Source organism: Fusarium venenatum (assembly GCF_020744135.1).
Source record: "Fusarium venenatum strain MPI-CAGE-CH-0201 chromosome Unknown EDB82scaffold_1, whole genome shotgun sequence".
NCBI classification, from domain to species: Eukaryota; Fungi; Ascomycota; class Sordariomycetes; order Hypocreales; family Nectriaceae; genus Fusarium; species Fusarium venenatum.
The window spans coordinates 6,165,990-6,192,120 of record NW_027072129.1 but is presented as its reverse complement, the minus strand read 5'-3'; the positions used below and the strand labels follow the sequence as shown (position 1 = coordinate 6,192,120).

The 26,131-nt window shown below is 47.9% G+C and overlaps 10 protein-coding genes and 1 non-coding gene across 11 annotated transcripts; 5 read left to right on the top strand and 6 right to left on the bottom strand.

Annotated features, from left to right (window-relative positions):
- Positions 1–172: 172 nt before the first annotated feature.
- On the bottom strand, positions 173–2,400 carry EDB82DRAFT_487984 (uncharacterized protein). Its single transcript, XM_025730079.2, has one exon. The coding sequence runs from the start codon at positions 1,961–1,963 to the stop codon at positions 365–367; it is 1,599 nt and encodes a 532-aa protein (XP_025589239.1). The 5' UTR covers positions 1,964–2,400; the 3' UTR covers positions 173–364.
- A 955-nt stretch (positions 2,401–3,355) lies between these two features.
- EDB82DRAFT_60182 (Mre11 DNA-binding presumed domain-containing protein) lies at positions 3,356–5,911 on the top strand. Its single transcript, XM_025730080.2, has 4 exons — positions 3,356–3,458; positions 3,510–3,637; positions 3,688–4,780; positions 4,828–5,911. Exons 1-4 carry the CDS (start codon positions 3,443–3,445, stop codon positions 5,748–5,750), a joined length of 2,160 nt encoding a protein of 719 aa, XP_025589240.1. The 5' UTR covers positions 3,356–3,442; the 3' UTR covers positions 5,751–5,911.
- Positions 5,912–6,072: 161 nt separating this feature from the next.
- EDB82DRAFT_520840 (serine hydrolase FSH) lies at positions 6,073–6,870 on the bottom strand (the record flags this gene model as incomplete). The annotated part of the gene is made up of 1 exon (XM_025730081.1): positions 6,073–6,870. One exon carries the CDS (start codon positions 6,868–6,870, stop codon positions 6,073–6,075), a length of 798 nt encoding a protein of 265 aa, XP_025589241.1.
- A 253-nt stretch (positions 6,871–7,123) lies between these two features.
- Positions 7,124–9,570, top strand: EDB82DRAFT_487980 (uncharacterized protein). The gene is made up of 2 exons (XM_025730082.2): positions 7,124–8,362; positions 8,412–9,570. Exons 1-2 carry the CDS (start codon positions 7,579–7,581, stop codon positions 9,398–9,400), a joined length of 1,773 nt encoding a protein of 590 aa, XP_025589242.2. The 5' UTR covers positions 7,124–7,578; the 3' UTR covers positions 9,401–9,570.
- Positions 9,571–9,708: 138 nt separating this feature from the next.
- Positions 9,709–12,663, top strand: EDB82DRAFT_487979 (BRO1-like domain-containing protein). The gene is made up of 5 exons (XM_025730083.2): positions 9,709–9,790; positions 9,851–10,088; positions 10,136–10,844; positions 10,892–12,137; positions 12,186–12,663. The coding sequence occupies exons 1-5, from the start codon at positions 9,783–9,785 to the stop codon at positions 12,553–12,555; spliced, it is 2,571 nt and encodes an 856-aa protein (XP_025589243.1). The 5' UTR covers positions 9,709–9,782; the 3' UTR covers positions 12,556–12,663.
- Positions 12,664–14,107, bottom strand: EDB82DRAFT_487978 (uncharacterized protein). Its single transcript, XM_025730084.2, has one exon. It carries the CDS (start codon positions 13,762–13,764, stop codon positions 12,763–12,765), a length of 1,002 nt encoding a protein of 333 aa, XP_025589244.1. The 5' UTR covers positions 13,765–14,107; the 3' UTR covers positions 12,664–12,762.
- Positions 14,108–17,259: 3,152 nt separating this feature from the next.
- On the bottom strand, positions 17,260–19,240 carry EDB82DRAFT_487975 (uncharacterized protein). The gene is made up of 3 exons (XM_025730086.2): positions 18,986–19,240; positions 18,530–18,935; positions 17,260–18,477 (listed from the first exon to the last, which is right to left on the bottom strand). Exons 1-3 carry the CDS (start codon positions 19,102–19,104, stop codon positions 17,437–17,439), a joined length of 1,566 nt encoding a protein of 521 aa, XP_025589246.1. The 5' UTR covers positions 19,105–19,240; the 3' UTR covers positions 17,260–17,436.
- A 901-nt stretch (positions 19,241–20,141) lies between these two features.
- EDB82DRAFT_487973 (uncharacterized protein) lies at positions 20,142–21,426 on the top strand. The gene has a single exon (XM_025730087.2). The coding sequence runs from the start codon at positions 20,447–20,449 to the stop codon at positions 21,317–21,319; it is 873 nt and encodes a 290-aa protein (XP_025589247.2). The 5' UTR covers positions 20,142–20,446; the 3' UTR covers positions 21,320–21,426.
- Positions 21,427–21,570: 144 nt separating this feature from the next.
- Positions 21,571–21,644, top strand: EDB82DRAFT_t54. Its single transcript has one exon. It is a non-coding gene; the product is annotated as a tRNA-Val (tRNA).
- Positions 21,645–22,029: 385 nt separating this feature from the next.
- EDB82DRAFT_551265 (uncharacterized protein) lies at positions 22,030–22,874 on the bottom strand (the record flags this gene model as incomplete). Its single annotated transcript, XM_025730089.2, has 2 exons — positions 22,030–22,361; positions 22,446–22,874. The coding sequence occupies 2 exons, from the start codon at positions 22,872–22,874 to the stop codon at positions 22,203–22,205; spliced, it is 588 nt and encodes a 195-aa protein (XP_025589248.1). The 3' UTR covers positions 22,030–22,202.
- Positions 22,875–24,849: 1,975 nt separating this feature from the next.
- On the bottom strand, positions 24,850–26,064 carry EDB82DRAFT_551263 (uncharacterized protein; the record flags this gene model as incomplete). The annotated part of the gene is made up of 1 exon (XM_025730092.2): positions 24,850–26,064. The coding sequence occupies one exon, from the start codon at positions 26,062–26,064 to the stop codon at positions 25,003–25,005; it is 1,062 nt and encodes a 353-aa protein (XP_025589251.2). The 3' UTR covers positions 24,850–25,002.
- Between the last annotated feature and the right edge of the window lie 67 nt (positions 26,065–26,131).

Here is a 26,131-nt window from a genome sequence, read left to right as displayed (position 1 = left end):
AAGTGAGAAGCCGCAGGAAGCTAGACCAGCTGGGAAATGCTACCCCGCAGTCTGCGGCCCGCAGCTCGATTCAATGTACTTCAGCTTCGGCTTCGGCTCCGAAGGTAGAAGCGTTGTCGGAGAATGGGAGTCAGAGGACAGGAGTCAGAGAAGGTGGTTATTAGGTACCAGAACAGTCGTTTTAGGATATAAAAAATAAATAGCCTAAGAGGTATAGTCTAAATAGCATAAAGTGACCTGTTGATTTCGTCTCTTATGCTCCTAGCAGCTTCTCTGATACCCCAAGGGGTGAATAGGATGAGATTGATTTCTTTCTTAGTTATCTCAACACTTTGGAATTCTATCTAGAGAATATGACTGATTCCTACGATAACGGAAACCTGAGATCCCTCTCACTTGACCTCCCTGGATGACCTGGCCTCACACCCAACATACCCCTACCGAATGGTTCCTGCGTCGTCTGCCCTACTTGGAATATGATCCCCATCGCCGCAAATGCATCCTCAAGCTTCTTAACTTGCTCTTTCGGTGGCGCTTCATAGGGATCCACTGCAACAACACTCAAGTTCGGGAATCGATGTATCTTCCCTACCATGCCTAGTAAGTCGCGGTGCATTTCTGGCCATGCTAATACCATTCCTATATGAAGAATGCGTAACGATGAAGGAAGGCTCGCCATGAATATCTCCGGGCCGACATCCTTCATCACCTCAAACCGTTGTTTGCGCTCTTCTTCGTCGTCGAATACAGGCCCATAAAGAAGAAGTTGCTCAATCTCCAGGATCTCAAGACGCGGGAAGTCAACGAAGCTGGCATCGCCTCGTAACGAAGAGTCCCAGCGGAGGAACATTGATACATGTTCTATGATATCTTGTACGCCGCCAGACGTGTGTTCCCACGTCGTGGTAGTGTAACATAACCGCCGCAATGAGTGACTCACAGGGGCGAGGTGATTATGTTGAAGAACAGTGTACTTATCCATGTCGCAAAAATACTCGAGATCTTCGAGTACTGGGCTGCGGCGAAGGATTTTGGCTAGATTATCTGGGTCTAAGCCGTGGAGAGAGAGTCGACGAAGACTTGAGAGGGCAGTTTCCCATGGCTCTGCTCGAAAACGCTCGCGTAGAGGAATATCCGTCCCACAGTCGGCATCGCTGGCTGCCAATATTTCTAGGTTCTGGGCTTTGACTAACACATCTTGCATTTGCTGAATGTGACAACACTCATCGGGATTCTTGACCTGGCCCGGCAACACTAAATATTTGAGATTCGGTAGGTAGAAGGGCGAGTTTCTTATGTACTGTAGCCCCTCTGAAGAAGATCGATAAATGAGAAGTTGTTCAACAAAGGGTGTAGCCATGATGGAAGCTTCTTGCAACCATTTTGAGTCAACTCGTTCATACGAAGGCAGAGCACGAAAGCCAGCGCGCTCACCGGCTTGTCGATACAAGTCTTGCATATCCGGGGATATATTTCCCACAGTGTCTTCTTTTAATGCAAAAAGTGCTAGTGCGCGCACATTCTTAGCCAGATCAGGTCTTTGAAGCAGTGTGCGAAGAAACACCCTCAAATTCCGAACCTCGCAGCCTCTGGTGTATGTGCCATTTAAACAGTCAGGACTATTCGATAAATCTGACTGTCTTCCGGAATGATAGCAGTGATATAGAATAGGCTGCCCTATGCTCCGTAAGCGTCGACATGTGCGGCTTAACCGCGACAGTGCCTGCTGAGCCTCGATGGCGTGGTCAATCTGGCCAGGCGGGAGATCGACAACATGTGCATGCTGACAATGCACACATAGATTGCGGCAGATCGCAGTGAAGATCTCAACAGGTAGATCCTCTATGGAAAGGCAGTGTCGTTTACACCAAAAGAAAGGAACATCGGCTTGGAATATCGGCTGAGGAGACCAGAATGCTCCTCCCTGGAGGACATCCCTGTCCATCCTTGCGACGAGATGCATTGTGGTATGATTGTAGTGGGTTTTGGAGTGTATGTTCAAGGACGTGGGTTATAACGGCCAGTAAAGGATGAAGGCTTGTATGGGATTATAAGGCCGGAAAGAGCGAGTATTTGAACAGCGAAAGTTGGACAGTCTTAACGTAACACGGACTATTAAGGGAAGTAATCGATATAAACCTTCCTGGGATCAAACGTGGCCAAGTACGAATAATAGGAGATTCTTGAACCAGATTTGAGAGAGGGAGTGGATCGCAGGTTCATCCACGACCTGCCTACCTATCTTACGATGGCGCCTCACAAGCAGGCCTCCCTTGAACGCTGAAGAAACGGGGAAGTTTACCCAGTCGCAATAGGTCGGGAGAAATCCTTAGAAGGATCGAAGACGAAGCTTGTGATTAAGCCAATCGGTGTTTCACGTTGCTCTCACCACTTTACACCGAGAAGCAACCTTCAGGTGCGGCATGGACGTACTATCTAGGATGAAAGACAAGGATGAAAGACAAGGATCACGCCTAAATAGTCTTTCCGTCCTTGACTCCCTCTTGGGTATATGTGCGTTGATCTAGGAAGGTAGTAGCTTCGGGCGTACGGAGAGGCTGAGAATGGGCTGGTGTAAGCAATAAGCTATGAGCATTGATGTTTATAATACGTAGTACTATAAGAGGAGAAGCTAATAGATATCATCATGAAATACAGAGACAGAACCGTTGGATGACGACCTAAGAAAAAAAAGAAAAGAAAACATTAGTGTACCATGCTTCTGGGATATTTACTCTAACGTTAGATGGTTAAGAAAGCGAGGAGCAAAGTATCAGGTCGCTGCAAGTCGACTAAAACGTGATGTACACTCCACATTCCACGATCACAGTGGCCTCATTATTGATCAGCCAAGCTTCCAATAAAGTAATCTAAAGTCCTCAATGATGACAGGCTCAGGGTCATGGGTTGTAGCATTCGCGTATCGAGCCCCTTCGCTTCTCCATATCTAGCAATAGTGAAGGTGTAGGAATGACAGGGCTAGAACACAGACAACGGAACGAGGCCGAGAACCTTGCTAGACTTGGAAACATGGCCTGATGTTTGATCAAATAGGTACGAGTTCAATGAAGATGATAATTAATTAAACTTCAGCGTTGGACCTGACTCGTGGTGGTTATCTAAAGTTAGTTGTCAAACTGGCTGCAGGATCCGGCTTCCATTCAACGTCGGCGGGCCTTTTTTTTTAAAAACGTTTTGATTGCTTTTCTAGAACAAATTCACATTTGACAGTTGAGAAAAGATGAGCCGTCATATTTTTGGTTAGAAACATTTGACACAGTTGAGTGATGAAGTGCACGTGACCTCGCACCTGGTCGCGTCACCTTCTAGGCTACCACTCGCGTCTCACTGGACCAAGACATGCTTACCGCGTAAAGCACGTTGCAGCAGTCACAACTTTGGAGGTGGTCACACGAATTGTCCGCCGTTCAACGCCCGAAAGATGCCAGAGTTTAGCGGTAAGATCCTAATCTGACTTAAGCGCTAGCTTCTCTTACTAATGGCCGCAGAGGTGGACACAATCCGCATCCTTGTTGCGACCGACAATCATGTCGGCTATGAAGAGCGTGATCCTATCCGCAAGGACGACAGTTGGAGATCTTTTGACGAGGTTCTGAACCTTGCTCGAACTGAAGATGTACGAAGCCATCAATCACCTTTATACCATGACAACTTCTGACTTGTTAGGTCGACATGGTCCTCCTCGCCGGTGATCTCTTTCACGACAACAAACCCTCCCGAAAATCCCTTTACCAGGTTATGCGTACTCTCAGACAAAATTGCCTAGGCATGAAACCTTGTCCGCTAGAGTTCCTTTCTGATGCTGCAACTGTGTTCGAGGGTGCTTTCCCACATGTCAATTACGAGGACCCCGATATCAACGTTTCGATTCCTGTCTTTTCCATCCATGGCAACCATGACGATCCCTCTGGCGAGGGCAACTTTTGTTCACTAGACTTGTTGCAAGCGAGCGGACTACTGAACTACTACGGCCGAGTACCCGAGGCAGACAACATCGAGGCCAAGCCGATTCTGTTGCAGAAGGGACTTACAAAGCTGGCCCTCTTTGGAATAAGCAACGTCCGAGACGAGAGAATGTTTCGAACATTTCGAGACCACAAAGTCAAATGGTTCCGACCAGGTGCTCAGTTGGGAGATTGGTTCAATCTGTTGGCTGTCCATCAGAATCACCATGCACACACAGCCACATCTTATCTCCCGGAGAATGTCCTGCCAGATTGGTTGGATTTAGTGGTCTGGGGTCACGAACACGAATGTCTGATTGATCCTACACAGAACCCTGAAACTGGATTTCACGTCATGCAGCCCGGTTCCTCTGTCGCGACTTCTCTTGTGCCTGGTGAGGCTGTTCAGAAGCATGTCGCTATCGTCAGTGTGACAGGCAAAGACTTCAAGGTCGACAAGATCCCTCTCAAGACTGTGCGTCCGTTCGTCACACGAGAACTCAATCTTGCCCAAGACAAGCGCTTCAAGGGTCTGGACAAGAAGAAGGACAACCGTCAGGAGGTGACCCGGAGATTGATGGAAGTGGTTGAGGAAATGATTGAGGAGGCCAACGCAGACTGGGAGGCAATTCAAACAGACGACGAAGCTTTGGAAGAACGACCTCTTCCACTGATACGTCTCAAGGTTGAGTATACGGCACAAGATGGCGGTCAATTCGAGATTGAGAACCCCCAAAGATTCTCAAATCGATTTGTCGGTAAAGTGGCCAACACGAATGATGTGGTCTACTTCTACCGTAAAAAGACTGTGTCGCGTAAGTCATTATGGTGGTCAACTACAAACTCAACTAACACATCATAGGAGGCAAGGCAAATGCTGCCAACCCAACGGAATCTCTTGAGGCACTTGAGGGTGCTGATGACATGGTCAAGGTCGAGAATCTGGTGCAAGACTTTCTATCAGCACAATCTCTCAAGGTTCTGCCTCAGGGGCCTTTTGGTGATGCCGTAACCCAGTTTGTGACGAAGGATGACAAGCACGCCATGGAACTTTTTGTATCGGAACACCTAACAGGTCAAGTCAAATCCATGCTGGGTCTGGAATCAGACGACGAAGACTTAAACAGTGCCATGGACATTTATCGCACAAGAATTGAGCAGCAGCAGGCTAGAGGCTTACTCACTGCACCAACAGAAAGGAAGAGAGTTCTCAAACCAAAGCCTTCAACTTGGGACAGCGATTTTGATGGCGCTTGGGAAGAAGAGCCAGATGCATGGACATATGAGGATGATCAGCAGGCTGAAAGCGTGCGTGCACCTGCACCAGCTAAGAAGGCTGCACGAGGAAAGAGCAAAGCAGCACAGGAAGATGAAGACCTGATGGACCAAGATGAGCCGCCTGCTAAAAAGCCAGCGGTCAAACGAGCAGCACGCACTACCAAAGCGAAAGCAGCACCGGCCAAAAAGGCACCTCCTAAAGCCAAAGGCCGCAAGGTATTCGAGGATAGCGAGGAAGAGGAAGAGGAGGATGTGGTAATGGAATCAGAAGATGAACCAATTCCCCCACCCCCAAAGACACGACGAGCTGCTGCGACCAAGAGCAGTGCCAAGACTACGGCAGCTAAACCAGCGGCCAAGAACACACGGCAGACTAAGCTGAACTTTTCACAGTCACAGAAGAGCGGTACGCAAAGCAAGGCGGTTGAGATTAGCGATGATGAGATTTCAGATGATGATGCGTTTGAGCCAGCACCTGCGCCTGCACCACGTACTCGACGAAGATAGTCGGCTGTGTACAAATACCCAGATGAGACTGTAAGAGGACAGAAAATTACAACTATTTAACGATGAATTGAGCAAATAGACACTCTAATGACCAAGAATATCATGTCCACCCCTTGGGGTATCAGAAACATTAGCCGCTATGAGCATGAGGGACGAAATCAACAGGTCACTTTATGCTATTTAGACTACCCTCTTAGGCTGTTTATGTTTATACTCTAAAGCTTAGAGGATCTGATACCTACTAACCATATATAATCATCTATCGCGTCTGAACAAAACTTCGCGCGGTTTAAAAAATTAAAGTGATACAAGAATGGATTCCTTAGTTGGGCAGTTGTACTCCAGCATCCTTTGCCAGCCTCAAGATCTCTTGTGCCACGGCTCCTACATCATGGCTCTTGATCGGTATGCGATGCCCACCATCCCACTCAATCAAAGTTGTTGTACCAGTCTCGCAGTAGTTGTTCAAGAGGATCCTGTGCTGCTCCATACCACCATCTCGAAGTCCATGAACATGTAGTGTGGGTATACTCAAGATATGGTCACCCTTGTTCGACTCAGGCCAGTCCTTGAACTCTGAGCTCAGCATGGCCGCGTCAACAATTGGTGGTGGATGTTGCAGTCGGTGGTCCAGTGTGATGAGAGGTGCTCTTCCAGCCATGAGAACACCAAACTTGAATTGAGTCAAGGCTTCATCTGGTCCGAATTGCTCCGTGATCTTTTGCTGCGTCCACAATAAACTCGCAGCAATCTTTGCGCCCTGAGAGAAACCCAGAATGCCGATCCACTCTCCGGTCCCGGGATCTGTATCCATGGCTCGGCGGGTCTGGTCCCGGATCAACTCGGCGGCGGCCTCGGGCTCAATCTCCTCATGGTCGGGTTGCCATCGGAGCCAACGCCGAAAGGGTTCGTATTCACCGTAAACGCTGACAATGTCTGGATGAGGAGCCGAGATAAATGGGGCTTGCATAAATACAAAACGCAGAGAAGATCTCAGATGCTTGATGAGAACTCGGCATTGTAGTTCAAAGACTTCTGCATTTACGCCGCCGCCGTGTAGACAAAGAATGCGGGGGAGATGAAGGGTCTCCGGGTTGTCGGTTGATTGTGTTTGTGTCATTTTGATCAGTGGTATTCCCAAGCTACTGATCGGACTTTGAAAGGGTATCAGAGATATAGATTTTGGTGTTTTTACAAGACTACGTTTTCCTCGGTACAAGATAATACAGGCTACGATCACAAGGGCTCGGGTAAGCTTCCAGTCACATTCCCCGGTCAGATGCATTCGGACTCCGAGATGCGTACGGTTGATGGCAATATCATAAGTAAAAGACGATAACGACCCAATATATTATTGAAATAAATTCCATCATCACCATGTCAGTTAATATTCGCATAAATTCACATGCTATATCCTCTCCCCAGCATTTTATTCTCTTCCTTTACGATGGAACATCTCCCATTGGTCAAGGCCAAGGCTGTGCAGGACCCTGAGCTTCAGCCACGCAATCGTCTCCAGCCAAGCCACCATGATGACATCAATTCCCTGTTAGTGAACATGTCGCACGTTGGGACATCGCATTCATGAACCGGTTTCGCATTGTTTCACGCCACTCTAAGTGACGAGGCCTCTTTCGACACTATATTCTATTAGTATCTATCAATACTCTATTAAAAGGGTCCATCCTATTTTGACACCCCAACCTACAGCTTTATCCTTTCAATCCTAACATCTTATACCTGATACGAAGCTACCCCGCCATCGACTTACCTGTTTACGACTTTCACCTTACAACTACAACAACAATTACTACATATCTTAGCCTCGATGTCTAATCCTGAGAAAGCTCCTATGTATTCCGCTGGTGACCAGCACGGAGGCGGTTTATTGCCTACCGCCCAGCCAGGTCAGGAGAATCCCCCTCACGATAATTCCGCCCCTCCTGTGTACGAGCAAGGAACAGCCGAGCTCCCCAGCGATGAGAAGCAACAGCAGCCTCCTCAATATGCCCCTCCCCCTGGAGGCGAACCATCACAGTCTGCCGCGGATGAGAAGCAAAGGTTGGGACAGCAGTACTTCCCACCTCCTCCTCCTGGTCCTCCTCCTGCGCAGGACCAACATCAGCAATCTGCCCCTCACCCAAACCCGCTCCAGGGTAACCCAGTAATTGCACCTCAACAGCAACAGGCGACTCAACAACCCATCGATGCCCAGAAGGAACAGCAGAGCTACGCCATCCCACAATACGATCCTGCTCATCCTACTTTCGCGCCTCCTCCTACAAACCCTACAAACCTTACAAACGAGTCCAGCCAGCCAACCACCACAGCTCCTGTTCACAGTGAACCCCTCGGCCACGGTAATGATCAGACGCATGGACATGCTTTTGGCTCTGGACATGGCTACAATAATGATACAGGAAACGCATCAACATTCGTGCCTCCTGAGGAACACAAGAAACCTGGCTGGAGTGAGCGCTTTAGCCAGCTTGGTATCAAGGCCGCGGCGCCTATCAACAGCTTGGCGCATAAGTTCGGTAGCCAGAGTTTCCTCCCAGAGACTATTGATAAGGAGTGCGACAAGGCAGCTTCTATTCTGAAGTCCTTCTGCAGTAAGTCATCATCCAATATTCACAAATGCCACTTACTTACAATCTATAGAAAACGGTGTCTATGCCGATCCTGAATCAAGCCAGGTTCCCACATCGACAGACCCCAAGGCAGAAGCGACTAACGACGAGATTATCGATCCTACTAAGGAGAAGCCTAAGAAGCGGGTGCTTGTTAACATCCCTCCTAAGGTCATCGCCAAAGCCCAGGGTCTCGCCATCTTCACTACTCTCCGTGCCGGATACGCATTCTCTGGTGCTACCGGTTCTGGCATCCTTATCTCGCGTCTTCCTGACGGATCATGGGGCCCTCCCTCAGGTATCCAGGTGCACTCTGTAGGTGCTGGCTTCATGATCGGTCTTGACATTTACGACTGCGTTTGCGTCATCAATAGCAGAGAGGCGCTCAACGCTTTCGCCAAGACACGTGTTGCTCTTGGTAGTGATCTTGCTGTTGTTGCTGGCCCTTACGGAGCTGGTGGTGCTGTTGAGATCGGTGCGGGTGTGGATGGAAAGAAGTCCAAGGAGGCCAAGGATGAAGAGGCTCCTCCTAAGCCTCCTCGCCCTAATGAGGACAACCAGAACTTGAAGCCGGACGAGAAGAAGAAGAACCGTCGCTCGCTGAGTGCTAGCGGTTTCAAGCCTGTCTTTTCATACGTCAAGTCACGCGGCTTCTACGCCGGTATCCAAGTTGATGGTACAGTCGTGGTGGAACGCAAGGACGCTAACGCCGCATTCTATGGCGAGCGTGTTTCCGTTGAGCAGATCATCAGGGGAGAGGTTCCTCGACAGGGTCCAAACAGCACGTGGCCTGCTGGCGCACGCAACCTCCTCGAGACTCTCAAGGGAGCTGAAGTTGGTTCGCTCAAGGTTAAGCACAGTAAGGATGGAGTATCACCGACAAATGCCACTGGTGGACCTTCTGTCGACCCCTCTGCGCCGGTAGCTTCTGGAGGCGTTGGTGCTGGTGCGGCCCATCCCCCTGGTTATGTTGATGATGGAGTTCACCGACCTGAGGTTGGAGATGTCAAGTATCGTTAGGAGATGAGAGTTGATGAGTTACGAGATACCACCTGAAAACCGAGCTTGTATGGTCTGATAGCTTTTAAGTTCGCATTGTTAGCAGTCAAAATTACATTATTTCGCATTAAATTGACGACAATTGACTTTTGAACATGATAGCCTTGACTAAGAAAAAAAGTAAATTCTTACATGTGAACGCAAATTAACTCATCTGGAATCATATTTCTGTTGAGGTGCAGGGTAGTATAAATTGCGCTGCGCCACACCCTCGTCATTGCCCCTCCAACGTGGCGGTCGACAATTTTGATGAAGTCATTTCTAGCAACAGCGAAGCCAAGCTTAAACAACCTACTTTACAAAGTGGCTTGAGAATCTGCGACCGAGGTTCACAAACGAAGCCATGTCGTCGTAAGTAGCTCCAGAAACTACTACTGTCTCAAGTTTCTAGCTGCTAACAGTGGTGTCCAGAAACATTCTCTACCTCCCGTTTCGCAAGTCGACCCAGCTCTCGCTCGCTTCGACAATAAGGCAGTATATCAACACCAAATATGACCAGCACCCGGACATGTTTAAGCACGACCTCGAGGTCATTGATGCACTTCGTCGTGATGCAGTCAACGTCCGAGAGCCGCATCCTAGCGGAATTAAGAAGCTGCAAGCGTACGCGGGTCAGCTTGTTTGGGTTGGTGGAAAGTTCCCCATAGATGTGAGTATTACGCGATGGTAACCTACTATCAACCTGACAACGAGCAGATCGGAGCCGAGTTCTCGTGGTATCCTGCCCTTGGATATAATACCGAACGACCTATGGTGCGAAATAACCTCAAGTACGAGCTGATGAACGTTCTTTACAACCTTGCCTCCCTCTACTCCCAACTTGCAATCAACACACCGCGAGGCAATACCGAAGGCCTCAAGTCCGCAGCCAACTACTTCTCCCTCGCCGCTGGTGTTCTCACCCACATGCAAAAAGAGATCCTCCCCGAATTACGAATGTCCGATCCCCCCGAAGACATGGACCACGACACCCTCGAATCCCTATCCCAACTTCTTCTCGCGCAAAGCCAAGAATGCTTCTGGCAAAAAGCCGTTATGGATGGCTACAAAGATGCATCAATCGCCAAGCTTGCCGCTCGAGTATCCGACCTGTACAACTTCGCTGGCGAAGCTGCTATGAAGAGTGAAGCTATCAGCAGTGCATGGATTCACCACATGAGCGCCAAGCATCACCATTTTGCTGCAGCCGCGCAGTACCGAGCTGCATGCGATTGTCTCGAGAAAAGGAAATATGGAGAGGAAGTTGCGCGACTGAGAGATGCTGTTTCCTGTGCAATCGAGGGTCTTAAGGAGGCCCGCAACGGGTATCTTGGCAAGGTCGTGGTTGACGATCTCAATGGGTTGAAGCGAAAGGTTGAGGAAGACTTGAAGCGCGCGGAGAAGGATAACGATGTTATTTACCTAAGTATGCGCGCCCATTGCTTTGTATGGCAGTCAACTAACACTCTACAGTCGCTGTTCCCCCAAAGTCGGAACTCAAGATTCTCGATCGTGCAAACATGGCCGTGGCTCGCGTGCCTCCTCAAATCGGCAACCCTTACGACTACTTCGGCGACCGAGCCGAGTTTGGACCAGCGCTTTTCTCTCGTCTGGTTCCCTTTTCCGTACACGTTGCGACTTCGATTTACGAGGAACGACGAGACCGTATGGTCAGCCAGAATATTATTCAAGAGCTGGAATCACTTACGGAAAAGATCCATGAGCTTTTGGCGTCGCTTGGACTTCCCGGATCTCTACAAGCTCTGGAGAAACCTCTTGGTCTACCACCCAGCTTGGTTCAACATGCCGAGGAGATCAGACAAGCAGATGCCATCAACAGAGTACAAAAGAGCTTTGCCGATATCGACAAATTGCGATTAGGGGATATGGATATTTTTGAGGAGGGTAAGAGAGCTTTGGCTTCCGAGGAAGAAGAAGATCAAAGATTACGGATGCGATACGGCACGGATCGATGGGCACGACCAGAGAGCCGACAAGATCCTCAAGGCCAGAAGCTCTGGCAACACGCTTCGGAAATCGAATCTTATTTCCAAAGCAGTGTCAGCAGTGATGGCGTAGTAAGAGAGAAGTTCATCGCTATCCAGGATCTACTTGCTATTCTGTCAGGACCCGATCGAGATTTGATGGACTCTGTACCTTCGAGTCGACGGGTTGACATCCCCGAGACGTTGAAGCCGGCTATAGGAAGACTGCGAGGCGCATACAATGACGTCCTACGTTTAGAAAGCCGCCGACGCAAGAAGGTTGAGGCTTTGCGAGATAACGCTCGTCGCGACGATATCAAGCCCGATATTCTCAAGGAAGCTGCTCGATTGGAACGGACATACCCAAATACAGCACTTGTGCCAGCCCACTTTGAGGAGTTCTTCGACAAGCGCCTGGACAAACTATACGAACCAGAGGTGGAGGCTATCGAGAAGGAAGCGCAAGACCAGGATCGTCTTCTACAGGATGTCCAACGAATCAATCGCGAGTTCGAGGCCCAGAAGCGACAGATGGGCGAGCGTGGAAACCGAGAACGCGAGATTGCCCTACAGAGGTTGGATAACGCCTATTTTAAGTACAAGGAAATCATCAACAACCTCGAGGTCGGACGAAAGTTCTACAACGATCTGAACAAGATTGTTGGTCAAGGCTTCCGTGATGTGATTCGCAATTGGGTCGCTCAGCGTCGCATGGAGGCGAGGGCACTAGAAGAGTATGTTCTCACGAGCTTGAAGAATGATAGAATACTAACGAATTGTAGGGAAATCAACATGCCCACGCTATCGAATCTCAGCATATCTCACCAACAAGCGCAAGCGCAGGCTCAGGCACAGGCTCAGGCTCAGGCACAGGCTCATGCTCATGCTCATGCTCAGAGCCCAATGCCTTCGCACCAAGAACCTGTGCACTCTTATGCTCCACCGCAGCAGCCCCCTCAACCCGTGCAAAGCCCAGCACAGGCAAACATCCAATCCTGGGGAGAGACAGTGCAGCAGCCCAAACCAGTACAGCCACAGCAAGCAGCGTGGAATCCTGGTATGGGTATCAAGTTTGGACAGTCGTCTGGTGGTTCCGGCCAACCTCCTGCTCCTGGTACATGGAATCCCAACTCTGGGATCAAGTTCGGCTAATGAATGATACATATATTTGGGAAACTGTCACAATATAAATTGGGACTGCGATCAATTGTGTTCAAAACATAGCATATAAGGCGAATGGTTGCTGATTAGATACATTTTATTCTTCTTTATTAATCTTGAGAATCTTTTCCCCGTTTCAAAAACGTTATGAAGCAAGTCGCTATGTGCTCGCTATCTCAATCACAACCGTCTCGCAATTCATCGGACAGTATACACACCATGGCTGACATCGTGATACCCCTTCTTCCCGACCTTTCCTGTCAACTCGCTCTTCCACTCCTTTCCCTGCGCAATCAGATCAATCACATGCTTGAATGTATAAACAGGCTCCCAACCCAACTCAGTGACCGCTCTGCTCGAATCATATACCCGATCGATCCTCTTCAAGTGCTCCCACCCTTTCTCTCCAAACACCCGTGTGCAATTAGGCGCAACGGCCTCAAAAACCTCCTTAGGATTCTTGTCCAGAGCCGCAAGCGTGTGAGCGTCCTTTGGAAACGGAGGAGGTGCGCTGATGATGTATTTTCGGAACTTGATGTCGCGCGCCTTCGCCATGGCACAGACAGCTGCGCGGACGATGTCTTCCATGTCGCATCGGCGATAGGCTAGTTCGAGCACTTTGAGGTTGTCGTCTGAGAGTACTGCTCTACGATCCTCATCGTCGTCCTGCTCGGGGAAGAAACGGCTTGTTCGGAGTACGAGAACGGGCATCCCGGATTGTTTCTGGATGAGATAGCAGAGATCCTCTGCTGCGACTTTTGTCGCGCCATAAATGTTCTTTGGAATGGGAACGACCGTCTCGTCGATCCACGCGGCGGGCTGACCAGGTGTCGGGCTCAGCGCGGCACCAAAAGTGCTGGTCGTACTGAAGAAGATGAAACTCTCGATTTGTGCACCGAGCTTGGCTGCTGCTTCCAGAAGCATGAGGGTGCCTGTGATGTTTGTGTCGACAAAGTCTTGCTTGGAGTGGCTCTCAACATGTGGTTTGTGAAGCGTCGCTGCGTGAAGAACGTGACGGATCGGATTGTTTGCAAAGATGTCTATGACAAAAGAGCGATGGTTGATGGATCCTACATGGTGAGTGTTCTCTGAGGGGAGGATGTCAATTCCCAGAGGTGTGAAGCCAAGACTGGGGAGAGAAAGCATCAAGGCTGTGCCTAGATGACCGGATGAACCGGTTACCAGGACGTCATAAGGCATGATGAGAAGAAAGTTTCCTGGGGTTAGGATAGGAAAGAAAGAGAGAGAGAATGCGTGGTGTGTTGAGGGAAATGTGGTGATGGAGTCGCCGTTTTTGTATTGGAGGCGGTGGGGTCAAAAACGGCGAGTGAGTCAGGCACTAGAGAACAGAAAATGTAAATCAGATCATCAACCATTAATTAATCAGAGAGAAAACTAAGGGATTGAGAACGCGTGGTTGTGATGCTGTGAGATGGGAGTACAGTATTGTTGTGACATGTCGCTGTGAAAGTGAGATTAAGCGGGTTGAGTGTCACGACAACGGTGTAAGACCAAGCTTGCCAGCTATTTACGAACAAACTTATGACTAGGTATTCTATGAATACAAGAATGATGCAGTGAATAGTGAAAGTGGAAATGACTTGATTGCTGAGTTTGAATGAATTCAAGTTGGCTGGCGGTGGTGAATGCCCAAGTACCTATGCATGTCTTGTTAGACTACTTTCCGGTAAACTCCCTGTATTACATTCACTGCATTGATAAAACTCCGAGAGAGTACATGTGTCACTGAATAGTAATAGTTTTGGCCAGAGACGTCATGTAGTGTCACTGATGTTGAGCTTAAACTCGGTTCATGGCCTGATATGCAAATCCTCTCTTTTCGTGTATCATGCCTCAGAGTATCAGAAACATTAGCCACCAGAAGCATAAGAGACGAAAGAAGTGAACTGGTTTATGCTGTTTAGATCATAATGCTTAGGATATTTATTTTATACCCTGAATGAGGTCAACGTTTCTGTTATCTAACAGTCGTGATTCACTGCCGTATCTTCAATTTGATCGCTAACTCCCATCCTATCTCCCCTCCCCAAATGCCCGTTTAGTTCTCTTTCCTAAGGCACTCTTCTCTTCCCTAATCGACTGGACAACTGGGTAGGTGCAGGTATAACTCTCTATTGCGTAGAATCCTGGCATGGATAGTGGCCAGTTCAAGTCACATCTCAGCCTCTTCAGAGTATAGCTTAGCTGAAATGAACATGTTGGCTATAAAATTACGTTTCATTATGGAGATTACGGCTTACAGAGAAACCACATTCTAATATAATATCAAGGCAATACCTACAAAGCAGCCTTCTTCTTCTTCCTCCTTTAGCATAACTAAATAAATTACTATTGGAATATTAAGTCCTCATATCAGTTAATTTACCCAGCTTATCCTGCTCTAATACCTATTTATAATACTGATCTTACCTAAATGCAAGAGCCTACGGCATAGCCTATAATGGCATGATGCGCTATCTAAGGGTCTGCTCTTTCAGATTATGCTATTTGCTCTGATGTTAGAGATGCATATCATGGCCTTAATATCTATAGAGACAAGGGCCCTTACACATACTGATAAGTCAAGCAATGCCTGTCCAATTAATGAGGCTACCTTTGGCTGTGGTCTGCTGATCCTGAACTGCCGGTAAAAAGAACCATATGTGTGTCGTGTAATCGGAATGCCATGCCATGAGAAGAAATTCAAATGTTTGACAAAATTGCGCATCCATGTAATCAACCTAATCCATCAGGTATGTTGTAAAATTACAATCTGCTATCTAGTCTATTTTAACAAGAAGCTACCAGGCCTACGACAACAAAAAGACATGGGTTAATCGCGATGACAACGCTTCAATGCAACCTTATAACGAGAAAAATATCCCAGGTTTTGTATCTGGTGACATAGATAATACATCCCGGGCTGTGGTCGCATGGTTGATAGTGCTTAGTGCATCTGTCGTTGGCGTATAGGACCGAGCGAGTGCACCGTTCGCCTTCGCAAGCAATGTGGTCAAGGAGGACGCACGCGAAAGCATAGCGGAGAACGGCAAGTCGTTTGCGAGACATGTCAAGGTCCTCATCTGACCAGCAGATGTCAGTCTCTTTTGCACTTGTAACGATGGCGACATTGAGGGCAAGCTACAGTAGTAAGAATTCTGGGGACTATGGCAGCTTCAGCTGCGACGTTCTCCTTATATGCGACCTGGTTTGCATGTGGTAACGCAAGCCCGCGTTGGTAGAAAAGTTGAAGTTGCATAAGCTACAGCGATATTGCTGGGCTGCCCGAGCCCTGTTTCCTGTCGCTTTGTTCTGGGCTGCAACCAGCTCTGGAAAGTTAAGATCGTGGAGTTTTTTTATTCATTTTGCCGACGTCGTAGATTTTCTCTCTGGCATGCAGCTTGTTCTGGGGTGAGATCAATATCACCTAGACCAGTCTCGGCAAGAGCAACATGGGCGCACCGATGCTCCTATTCTACGCTGGCCCTGGGGTCGTTGACAGTGCCTTGACCAGCGGGTCCGTCCTCAATGATGACCGGACTCGTATTGTCTTCGTCGTCTTTGATGGAGTCGGCTCCATCTTCCTCCCAGGGGTAGTGCCTAGCGACTTCTTCGAGGTCATCGTCATCTGAGATAACGACTTGGTCGTCCCCATCGAGGTCGATGGAGTCTTCTTCTCAGGATCCGGCAGCAGCCCAAGGTACAAGTGTTATCCACCAGGGATCAGCGATGGTTTGGCAGATGATATGGCGAATGCATCTTGAGTCACGCTTGCAGAGGTAGCAATGCACCTTTGGGTTTTTCCCATCTTTCTACAAAGCTGGAATTTCCGAAAAACCAAAGACGTCTCGGTTTCAGAACCCTTTGGTAGCAGTATTAGATTTAATGGTGACGGTAATGATAATAATGATAGTATATGTATTGCCGGGCTGGATGTTGAGGACTTCTGGTCATCTGGGAGGCTGACCATGTGATGAAGAGTTTGCGCCTTGATGATTGCTCGGTATTGCTTGAGTGCCTGCTTGGCCTTAGACTTGGATTGTGGTGAGGCCAGAAGGCCATTATCGTCGATTTAGGCCTTCAGTTGTAAATGAAGGTGCGACAACGAGCAGCAGTTAATCGACATCTCATCATCGTCGTGGTAAGTCATAGCTTAGGTGTCGCTAATGAGAGCAGCCATATACGGTGTTTTGTGCTTCTAGCAACAGTTGAGATTGGCTATCGTGATTGACAGGCTGAGGACTGCAGGATTGGATTGCGTAGAGGCCCTTTAAAAGTTTGAAGTGAACCAAATTATTAACAAGAACCCACTGACGGTCTATATACTCATGGATTACGGCTCTAAAGAAACCGGCTGGCATAATGCTATCACTGCACCGTGTAGGCATATAGAGCTGAGTGTGAGTTGGACATGTCAGGCAAGTATGGATGTAGCCCTGACTAGATGAAGGGGGTCACTTTCAGACGTAATCAGCCTCTATCGCAAGCCAGTCTTGACCACAATATCAGTCTCGATTATCATCATTATACCATCGCCATCAGTGTCCATCCACCTTAGGTTTGTTGAAGAATCTACGGTAGAACGAAATACTCTTGGTCTCATCATAAACCTGAAATAGTACATCTGTAGCGATGTCCTTCAAGGTCAAGAAATGCTGTGAGGACATATACTCAACATTCACCGTGAAAACAGGATTAATTAATTAGGAGTCAATTTAGTTAAGCTAGGCAATTGGTATCAAGTAACAGTCTAAGACAAAAGAAAAGAAACGAGCATGGCAAAAGCCGGATATCAAAAAAGCATCAACCATAAAGATCGTTCATCAATCCCGCAACCATTAACTCTCCCACATCACACAACAAGTCATTTATTTAATGGCCTTTGTGTCCATTGGTTTTGGCACCCTCCTGGCCAACAGCGTTGACACCCGCGCTCATCTTGCCAAACTGCCACTCAGGCAGTGTAATGCCAGTCTGGTCATTGATGGTGCTCATCAGAGGAGGTAGCATCTGGTAGACATTGCGCATCGTCTCAGTAGGGTCAGCACCCTGACCACCCTGGGCACTACCAGTGTTCCACACACTGATCTTGGGCTCAAGACCCCGGATGGCAGAGGCGTTGGCCTTGGCGAGCTCGACGTAGGTACCCTTCTCGATCATCATGTACTGAAGGAGGCCAGCAGGGCCGCCAAAAGCATTGGATAGCTTGCTGTAGGCGTCAGCCATGGCAGAAATACCCTCTGCTTCGCGAAGCTTGGCGATGAGCTGGGCTTCAGCTCGCTGCTGGGCAGCGTAGTTGTAGGCCTCAGCATCGTTGCGAGTCTGGTAGGCCGCAGCGTCTGTGTTCTTGGTCACCTTGGCATAAGACGCTGTGGCATCAGCCTCGGCGGAAATCTTTGTCTGGTAGGCAGCAGCATCAGCCTGGCGTTGACTAGCCTCCTGGTGAGCGCGAGCATCGGCCTCGACTTCGTAGGCGGAAGCATCGGCAGCTTGCTGTTTACTCTCCCTCTCAATAGTAGCCCTGACAACGTCTGTGGCACGAAGACGTTCCATCTCAGCGGCAGCGCGCTTGATCTCGACCTCCTTCTTGAGATCCTCATCCTGGGACTCGAGAGATCTCTGTGCCTGAATGCGAGCCAAATCGACATCTCGTGTGAGACCTGTTCGCTTAGTGTCTAGCTTGCTCTCAGCTTGAGCTTTTTCGATATCACGCTCTGTCTTCTGGACGGCTGTCTCGGCATTGATCTTTGCGATCTCACGCTCCTGTTCACCCTTGCGCTGGGCTTCTCCAACGTTTCCGCGGAGCTGAGCCTCAGCTACGTCGATTCTAGCCTGGTTGGTAGCACCCTCGTGGGCTTTGCGGGAAAGGGAGGCAAAGTAGACTGAATCAGGGGCATCCTTCAACTCTTTGACCTGTATAAATGTTAGCTAGGTTACGTTGACCAAGGTTACTGGGAACACTTACGTTGCTGTTGAAGATGAGAAGACCAAACTGTGACAGCTCGTTCTGGATGTTTCTGAAGATTCTCTTCTTGAAGACCTCTCGCTCGGTGAAGATCTCCTCCATGGTCATGCTGGAGACCAACACTCGGGTTTCACCCTCAATGATACCCTTGACAATGTTGGCGACATGCTGGCTCTGACTGGAATGCTCCTTCTCCTCAGAGTTGGTCAGGAGCATAGCATACTTCATCAGGGCATCTCCACGATCTTCGCGAACGAGATCATCTGCTTCATCATCGGGACCACCACGCTGGTTGGCCCCGCGCTGGTTGATATCAGGACCCACAGTGAAGACGACAGGTAGAGAGAATTGCAGCTTCTCCTTTGTCATGGCCTGCAAGTCCATAGCATAGTCGTGTGGTCGGATACTGTCATGGAATTAGCCAGGATAGATGATCGGGGTAATTATGGAACTTACCTGAAGCGTGTGCATCGTTGGAGAGGCCAGACCCAAGTTGCCTTTGTGATCTTGACAGTCTTGATTCCCATGCCAGTAATGGCAAGGTACTCATCTGGGGCAGAGATTCTGTAAGACATTGTGATGGTTTGGAGTCGTCGAGACTTGGTGTTTGTGTATCAGAAAGAATTAGTAGAAGTTGTTTGAAAAGAATGTGTTGTAATCCCTAGAACCTATTAGTTAGTTGCTAGAGAATGCTGTGACTTGTATGATATGATAGAGAATGTGGCTTGTGGAAGGGAGCAAGGCATACTTATATAGACCTTTGATCAAGACAACGTTGAATATGCATATATACGGATTGCTGCCTTACAAGGTTTATCATCGCATGATCTGTTTTATCAAGGTGCCTTGCGCCAATTCAAAGCCAAAGCTGGAGCTTGCAATGCTTCAAGATGCAAAAAGGTGGCGGCGGAGTACAACTAACACAGCAACAACCCCTGTCCTGGGCGATCGCTTGTGGGGGTCTTTTGTTTCCAGAAGTCTTCTCTTCCTAAAGAGGTATGCAGGATGTGTATCCCGTGACTTGTTGATAAGGCTGGGTACCATCAATTAGGACATATTAAATTGCGGTATTGCCACTAGAGAGGCATTGTTGATTGATATCTTGTCATTAATGAAGCCGAAATACCCGACTTGACTTCGGTGAGTCTAGAGGGCTGGTGTCATTCAAGTTGGGCGTTTTAGGGGTCCTTCAGCTGAATCTATAGTGGGGTCATCACTAATCGCCCGGACACCCACTGTAGCATCAGGATATACTCCGAGTTAGAACTGCGCATTCTTGAACTCACAAAGTCGTGTTGATTCATTCCTAAACCATATTTACTTTTTGAAATTTATTGCTGATCATCAAGGTTAGAATTCAGTTCCTGCATTATTCAGTTTGATCATGACTTGAAGCCAGCCGCATGCACAGACTTGACACTAAGTTGATGGATCCCGTCTAATTTCCGGTCATTAGTTTAGTAGTAACCTCATGATATCATTTGACTGAGACATTCTTCTCCTGCCGGTATCCGAATCCGTCTTCTCGGACCCTTGGCATCATGATATTGCGGGGATAAGTCTTACGCCCAGCTGCAGTGCAAGAATGCAGGGGCCAATCCATTGATCACATGCTGTAAATATGATTCGACAGCTGGAATGTCTACAACTAAACACTCTTTGCCAAGCCTCCCTATACTAAAGTTTGGCATGATTGATAACTACTGCGCCACTCCAAGTTCCCACCAAGAGAGACAAAGTGCAGCCCAAGGCTGTGATTTGGCTTTATTCTTTCTCGGCGATTGCCTGGTTGATTAGATCGATGCTACTCTTCAGGATATCGATGCAAGGCTAATTCACTACTAACCAACCATAACTCACAGTCATTTATTATCGGCTGACTCTGGACTAGAACGACGTTACTTCTTGTTCACGTATATGTTCTTCGGGCGTTGGGCATCCATTCAGTTACATTCATCTCAAAGACTTGGCTCATTCATTCACTATCCCATCAACATGTCCCAAAAAGATGTCTTTGACGACGGGGAGCTTCCTCCCCCGTATACCGAATCAGGTCCATCAACATCAACACCCATATCTGAACCACGACAATCAGTAACGACCATCTTCCATTCCCATCTCCAAAATCTTCCCTTGCGTATTCATTCTGTTCAAGCAGCTCGCACATCAGCGCGCGATCAACGCGACAGCGAGATACTCACCCTTCTCGTTCCCCATGTCGAAGAAATGCTCTCGTCTATTGCAGCCAAAGATTCACCTCCCAGGTTGACAGAAACAATCTTGGTTCCAGGGGACGCTGTCGGAGAAGAATGGTTCTTCAGCGATGAAGATGAGTCCCAAACAGTTGTACGTGTAAGAGAAGATCCCAAGTTAGTAGGCGATCAGAAACGACCGCCCAAGCGAGAGGTCGAACCACGCAAGGAGAGAGCCTTTGATGACTGGGGAAGATGGGAAGACAACACCACTCAAGACTCTTCCTCAGACAACGTCCTCTGGTGGTCAGATCACGATATGGCTATCCGGTTAGCAAAGTACATATCGCCCGAAAGAGTTGATCGACAGGTCGTCAAAGCGCATGTCGAGCAGACCAAGAAGTCTTCAGGATGGGGTTTTCTCAAGAAAAACAAGCCGCAGACCCCAGAACCACCAAAACCCAAGGTACAGGAGGAAGATCCCGTTACTATGATTGTCAAGGCTGAGGAGGTTACTTTCAGGAAAGAGAACGAGATGGGCATCTGGGAAGGAAAGACAGGATGGGGGTTAGTGATCAAAGTGAAGATACGGCAATGATTACTAGCCAAAGACTCAGCACTGAAAAATGCCAATATATCTTCCCCAAAAGGGAAGCTTTTATATAGATGTCTCTTAAGCCATTTTAAATATATTACAAGTCTAAGTCTTTTGCCTTTCAAGTAATCGATCGGAGGAACCCAAGCCAGATCTGACGATCCCTTCAGGTTTATGTCGACAGGAAGAAAAAACGAGGTCCCTGCCATCTTCATAATACGAATAACGACACTCTCACATATACAAGATAACACGGTACTGTGGTCTAGTTGGTTATGACATCTCGTTAACACCGAGAAGGTCCCCGGTTCGAGCCCGGGCAGAACCTCACTTTTTATTGTTTCGGCAGCTTCTTTTTTTTTTGTATACAGAAACAATAAGTGACTCGGATCCCATGGGAGACAAAGACAAGAGAAGAATAAAGGTCATGTTTGTGGCAGCCTCTAAACTTTCCCGTTGCCATGCTCAGCGTGAGGTGTCCACAGGACTCGTACGCTTGTTCATGAAGCAGCTCCTCTTAGCGGAGGCGGTCTAAAGCCAACAACGTTAATATAGGAGGAAAAGTCTGACAAGTGTTTGGACTCAAGAGGCACGAAAAGAATATGTAGGTTAAAGCATACTTGGCAGTATGTAGTCAATTTTATCAACTCAATGAGGAGATTCGGTATCTAGGCATTGTCAAGCAAGAACGCACATTCAGTGCATCAGTCCATGAGGGAAATTGTGTCGGCTTAGAACCGGAATACACTCGAAAACCATCTTCTCGGACTCAGTGTTTCGAACGCCGCGATACAGGATTGGGGCTAGGTGCCAGCGACAGTTCTCGAGACCTCCTTGCGAGAGACTCATCCACGGGGAAGCAAATCTGTTTTAGTCTTGGCGCAATCTAGCCAAAATCGTCTATTACGACGGCGAATTCTCTGGGAAGGTGCTTGACCGAGATCTCGGGGAGTATCGTACCCATCAGGTGGCTTGATAGTCTGATAGATAGTCCCCGAAGTTTCGTCATGCCGTTAATAGCGTAGGCCAAGGGTCTCAGATGCTCCTATATCTTCATGTTAGCGTGTTTCGTTTGAGGATGCAAAGTACGATTTCAGTTTCAACATCAATAATAGCAGGACTGACTGACTTTGATATCGACACACTTATCCGGAGTAACTACCCCGTAGTGATCTATTACAAACCACTCCAGCTCAGGGAATGCTTTAGCGACCTGTTTTCCTACTGCTTCCCGCTCTTTGGCTACAGGCGGGTGTTTGGGCGGATTCACGTGTCTCCGACTAAGAATAAGTCGGCGAAGGTCTGGGCATGCGACCTGTGCGATTTCTAGTAGTTCGTCATTATGGTAATCGTTTAATTTCAAGGATTTCATGCTGTTTCTCGCAAATTTGCTGATGAGCCGGTTCATATTCTTCTTTGTGCTGAATTCGAGGCTGTAAAGTCGAGTGTAGATAGGGAGCCGGGAAAAGAGATCGTCCAATTTCTCATTCTCATTCTCGGAGAGTGAGTCTGAGATCTGCAGATTTATGGAAAAGACGTTCTTCAGTTCTCGTAACATTGTTGCCAAGAGTACTGGAAATTCCGTAACTTGCTGTCTCCATATGAGATAATCTTCGAATATACGAAGCTCTATATGCCTTTATATATCCCCGTTAGCTACTTTATATCGCTGTAAAGGCCTCTTTAATTACTCACTTAACGTTTGAAACCATCATCTGTCCCATCTCGGTGTTGATAAGCGGTAGCAGGGTTTCCATTTTCTTGACCACTTCACATCGATCGCCCTTGATAGCGACGCTATGAAATAGCCACTCGGAAAAGTAACGCCGCATTTTCTTTGAGGTCACAGCCATGTTCTTGAGGTCCTCAAGTGGCATGCACCTACCTACCTCCGAAAGAAGTTCAGGTGGGAGGCCTTCGAGACGGGAATCGGTGGGCGTCTTTTCTGCCATCATCTGGTAATGTGGGATGAAGTTGAGAGGCAGGCTGGTAGAAGTAAACAGATGTTTAATTATGGCAGCAGAAGCATATATAGTGGCTGGTTGTTGCAGGAATATCTTAAAAGGAGAAGCCTGGAGGGTGAACGGGGAAGAAAACAAACGGCCTTAGTAGATAGCTCCACTATTAAGCATATGTATCGCTTTATTCACATTGAGATGGGCGTATGGACTTTGCGGGTCTGTTGATCTTGCTCACAGAGTATTTATTATAACGTAGCGCAAGTGAATGAACGATAGACCAGGTGTGTGACAGTGATTATCGGTTGTTCAGACACGGGCTTCCATAACCCGGCTAGAGTTCCAGAACGTTCCTTAGGTTAGCTTTATAGGCAATTTAAATACATGGCAGCATAAAAATATAACAAATACCAAGCTGGCAATGTTAATACTGAGGATGTATATTTCGCCGTTGCATAGTTTGTACGGGATCACAGTCCATGCTCTGACGAGAGGTAGTCAACAAATATGTAACATCAACGGAGCTGTTTCTACAAAACAGAGACAGCTTTCTATGCATTCTTGGAAAATGGGATTGTTTTTTTTTTGTTCTTATCAGCAATAACAAAAGAGTAAGTTGAAGATTGTTCCGTACTTGAAGGATTCTTGGAATAGGTACGAGGAGAACAAAGATGTATTATTATTGGACACTCAGTTCTCACGAACAAAATTACACGATTTATTGTCTAAACGATGATTTATTGACGCTCAAAGTAGACTTTCGTTCTGCTTTCTCCTACCTCCCCGAGCCTTGACCTTGTCGAGTAGAACGAAACCATTTCGCACTTGAGGTTTTGGACTACCACCACACCATAGTCCGTGCAAGCCAATAAAGCCAACGACTGCCAATAATCGAAGTGCAAAAATAAGGCTCTTGAGATCAGAGCAGATCACTTCTTATCCTCAACCTTGGCATCGCACCTTTTTGTCCTCCTTTCCGTGCCCCCGAGACCCCTTTTGGATCACGGGGCCAAGTGCCTCAAGGGCGTTCCGAACGGTAGCCATATCGACTTGAGCAGGCATGACTTCGAAAGAGTTAGCGTCAGGGTAATTATGGAAAGGCAAAATAGGACATACGCTTTTCGCGAGCCAGAATGCGATCGAAACGGACCTGTTCGGCATTACTTGAGTTGTAATGCATTTCGACGACGGTGCTGTGCAGAACGAATGATTTGATAGAAGGTGACAGTTTTTCACCCGTGTTTTTAGAACTCGGAAAGTTTCCAACAAGATAGAATTTGCTTCCAAGTTGTTGCATGGATGGAGAAACATCGAGTTAAGATTGGTATTCCCAGTTGCTGAATTTATAACCGACCGGCAAGCACCGTACAAGCCACTAGGATTGTTTATTGAAGCTATGCTTTTGCTGAATCAAGAGACAAGATTGTATTGTTCTTATACATTTGAAGGTTTGAAGTTGTGTTGAAACAATCATCGGCGCCGTTTACGGATTTCTACCGGTTTCCTTCAGTGTTTGATAGAAACAACCAAACGTATTCATGTCCGTTTTCTTACAAATGGACCGAAATCTCAATATTGGCAATAATCTGTAAATTGTTGTGACAAACGGTCTGCAGAATCGTCGCAGTCTTTGTTAAAGAAACTAGTTGGCCAAGAAAACATTGCTCTTTTTCTCTAGCGAAGGCAACAGCATCGATCCTCCTTTTGTTTCGGCCAAATGACCACTCACTAGCTCAAAAATTCCTCTTTGCCCTGCTCCTTCAGGACGTCATGCACAGTTTGCAATACCCGTTCATGAATGTCTGGCGGCGCTGCCACGAAGCCAAAGTTTGCGCTAATCTTCCTCCCAGCTGTCAAGTCAATCCTCTTCCCATGCACATCTGTGATCTTTCCACCAGCTTCTTCAAACAGAAGCATAGCTCCTGCATGGTCCCATGCTTTAGCGTAGCGGTCACGGCGTTTGTATACCCAGACTGTCGTGTTACCGAGGCCCATAGCCAAGACCGCCCAGCGGAGAACCCATGGAAGGAGGTCATTGCCTGGATACTCAGCGTTGAGACGTGATGCGACGACTTCGTGGACGCCGTCAAGTGCTGAATCAACTGTTGAGCTTGTGACAAAGCTGACTTGTTGGTTGGCGGCATGAGGGGATAGTCGCCTGGGTTGATCGGAGCCAAGGGGTCGAATGTATGAACCATGGTCCTTGACAGCGAAGAAAATGCATCCTTCGCCCTTGAGGTCAATATCCTCATTTTTGAGAGGCGCTTTCGCATCAATTGAAAGATTCGGCGCGCCAACAATCCCAACGACCTGTTCTCCATCCACCAGGAGAGCCATGTTGATAGCATAAAGCTGACCCTTGAGATATGTCTTGGTTCCGTCGATGGGATCAAACACCCAGGTGCGTCCAGTCGAAGCAGGGCTGCTAGCTCCGCACTCATCGATAAGATCGCACATCTGCTCTCGTGTTGGAGGTAGCTGGCACAAAGAAGGCGTATCCTCATCTCCAGCAATACGCATTAGCAGGTCCCACACGCGCTCCATAAGCACAGAGTTCTGTCTCAAGTCCGACGCATCCTCCTCTCCAACCACTCTATCCTCAGGAAACGCATTCTTGATAGTTGCTGTAAGAAGAGCCTGGACTGCAAAGTCGGCGACTGTCACAGGGCTCAAGTCATCCTTCTCGATGGCGCCCTTATCCTTGTTGGCGACAATTGACTGGCTCACCTGAGCCGCCTTTTGCAAAGCTCCGATGGCTACAGAGAGCTCTCGCTTGTAAGCACTGTCCATGTTGGGCTGGTGTTGAAGGAAATGGCGATTGTAGTGACACAAGAACCCCGCTTTGGATCAATTATGG

Coding starts and splice junctions, on each gene's coding strand:
- EDB82DRAFT_487980 (XM_025730082.2), top strand. CDS start 7,579: ATGTCTAATCCTGAGAAAGCTCCTATGTATTCCGCTGGTGACCAGCAC. Junction 8,363..8,411: donor TATTCTGAAGTCCTTCTGCA/GTAAGTCATCAT, acceptor TACAATCTATAG/AAAACGGTGTCTATGCCGAT.
- EDB82DRAFT_487973 (XM_025730087.2), top strand. CDS start 20,447: ATGTTCTTCGGGCGTTGGGCATCCATTCAGTTACATTCATCTCAAAGA.
- EDB82DRAFT_487975 (XM_025730086.2), bottom strand. CDS start 19,104: ATGTCTTACAGAATCTCTGCCCCAGATGAGTACCTTGCCATTACTGGC. Junction 18,936..18,985: donor CAACGATGCACACGCTTCAG/GTAAGTTCCATA, acceptor ATTCCATGACAG/TATCCGACCACACGACTATG. Junction 18,478..18,529: donor TTCTCATCTTCAACAGCAAC/GTAAGTGTTCCC, acceptor ACATTTATACAG/GTCAAAGAGTTGAAGGATGC.
- EDB82DRAFT_60182 (XM_025730080.2), top strand. Junction 3,638..3,687: donor ACCTTGCTCGAACTGAAGAT/GTACGAAGCCAT, acceptor CTGACTTGTTAG/GTCGACATGGTCCTCCTCGC. Junction 4,781..4,827: donor CCGTAAAAAGACTGTGTCGC/GTAAGTCATTAT, acceptor AACACATCATAG/GAGGCAAGGCAAATGCTGCC.
- EDB82DRAFT_487979 (XM_025730083.2), top strand. Junction 10,089..10,135: donor GTGGAAAGTTCCCCATAGAT/GTGAGTATTACG, acceptor GACAACGAGCAG/ATCGGAGCCGAGTTCTCGTG. Junction 10,845..10,891: donor TAACGATGTTATTTACCTAA/GTATGCGCGCCC, acceptor AACACTCTACAG/TCGCTGTTCCCCCAAAGTCG.
- EDB82DRAFT_487978 (XM_025730084.2), bottom strand. CDS start 13,764: ATGCCTTATGACGTCCTGGTAACCGGTTCATCCGGTCATCTAGGCACA.
- EDB82DRAFT_487984 (XM_025730079.2), bottom strand. CDS start 1,963: ATGCATCTCGTCGCAAGGATGGACAGGGATGTCCTCCAGGGAGGAGCA.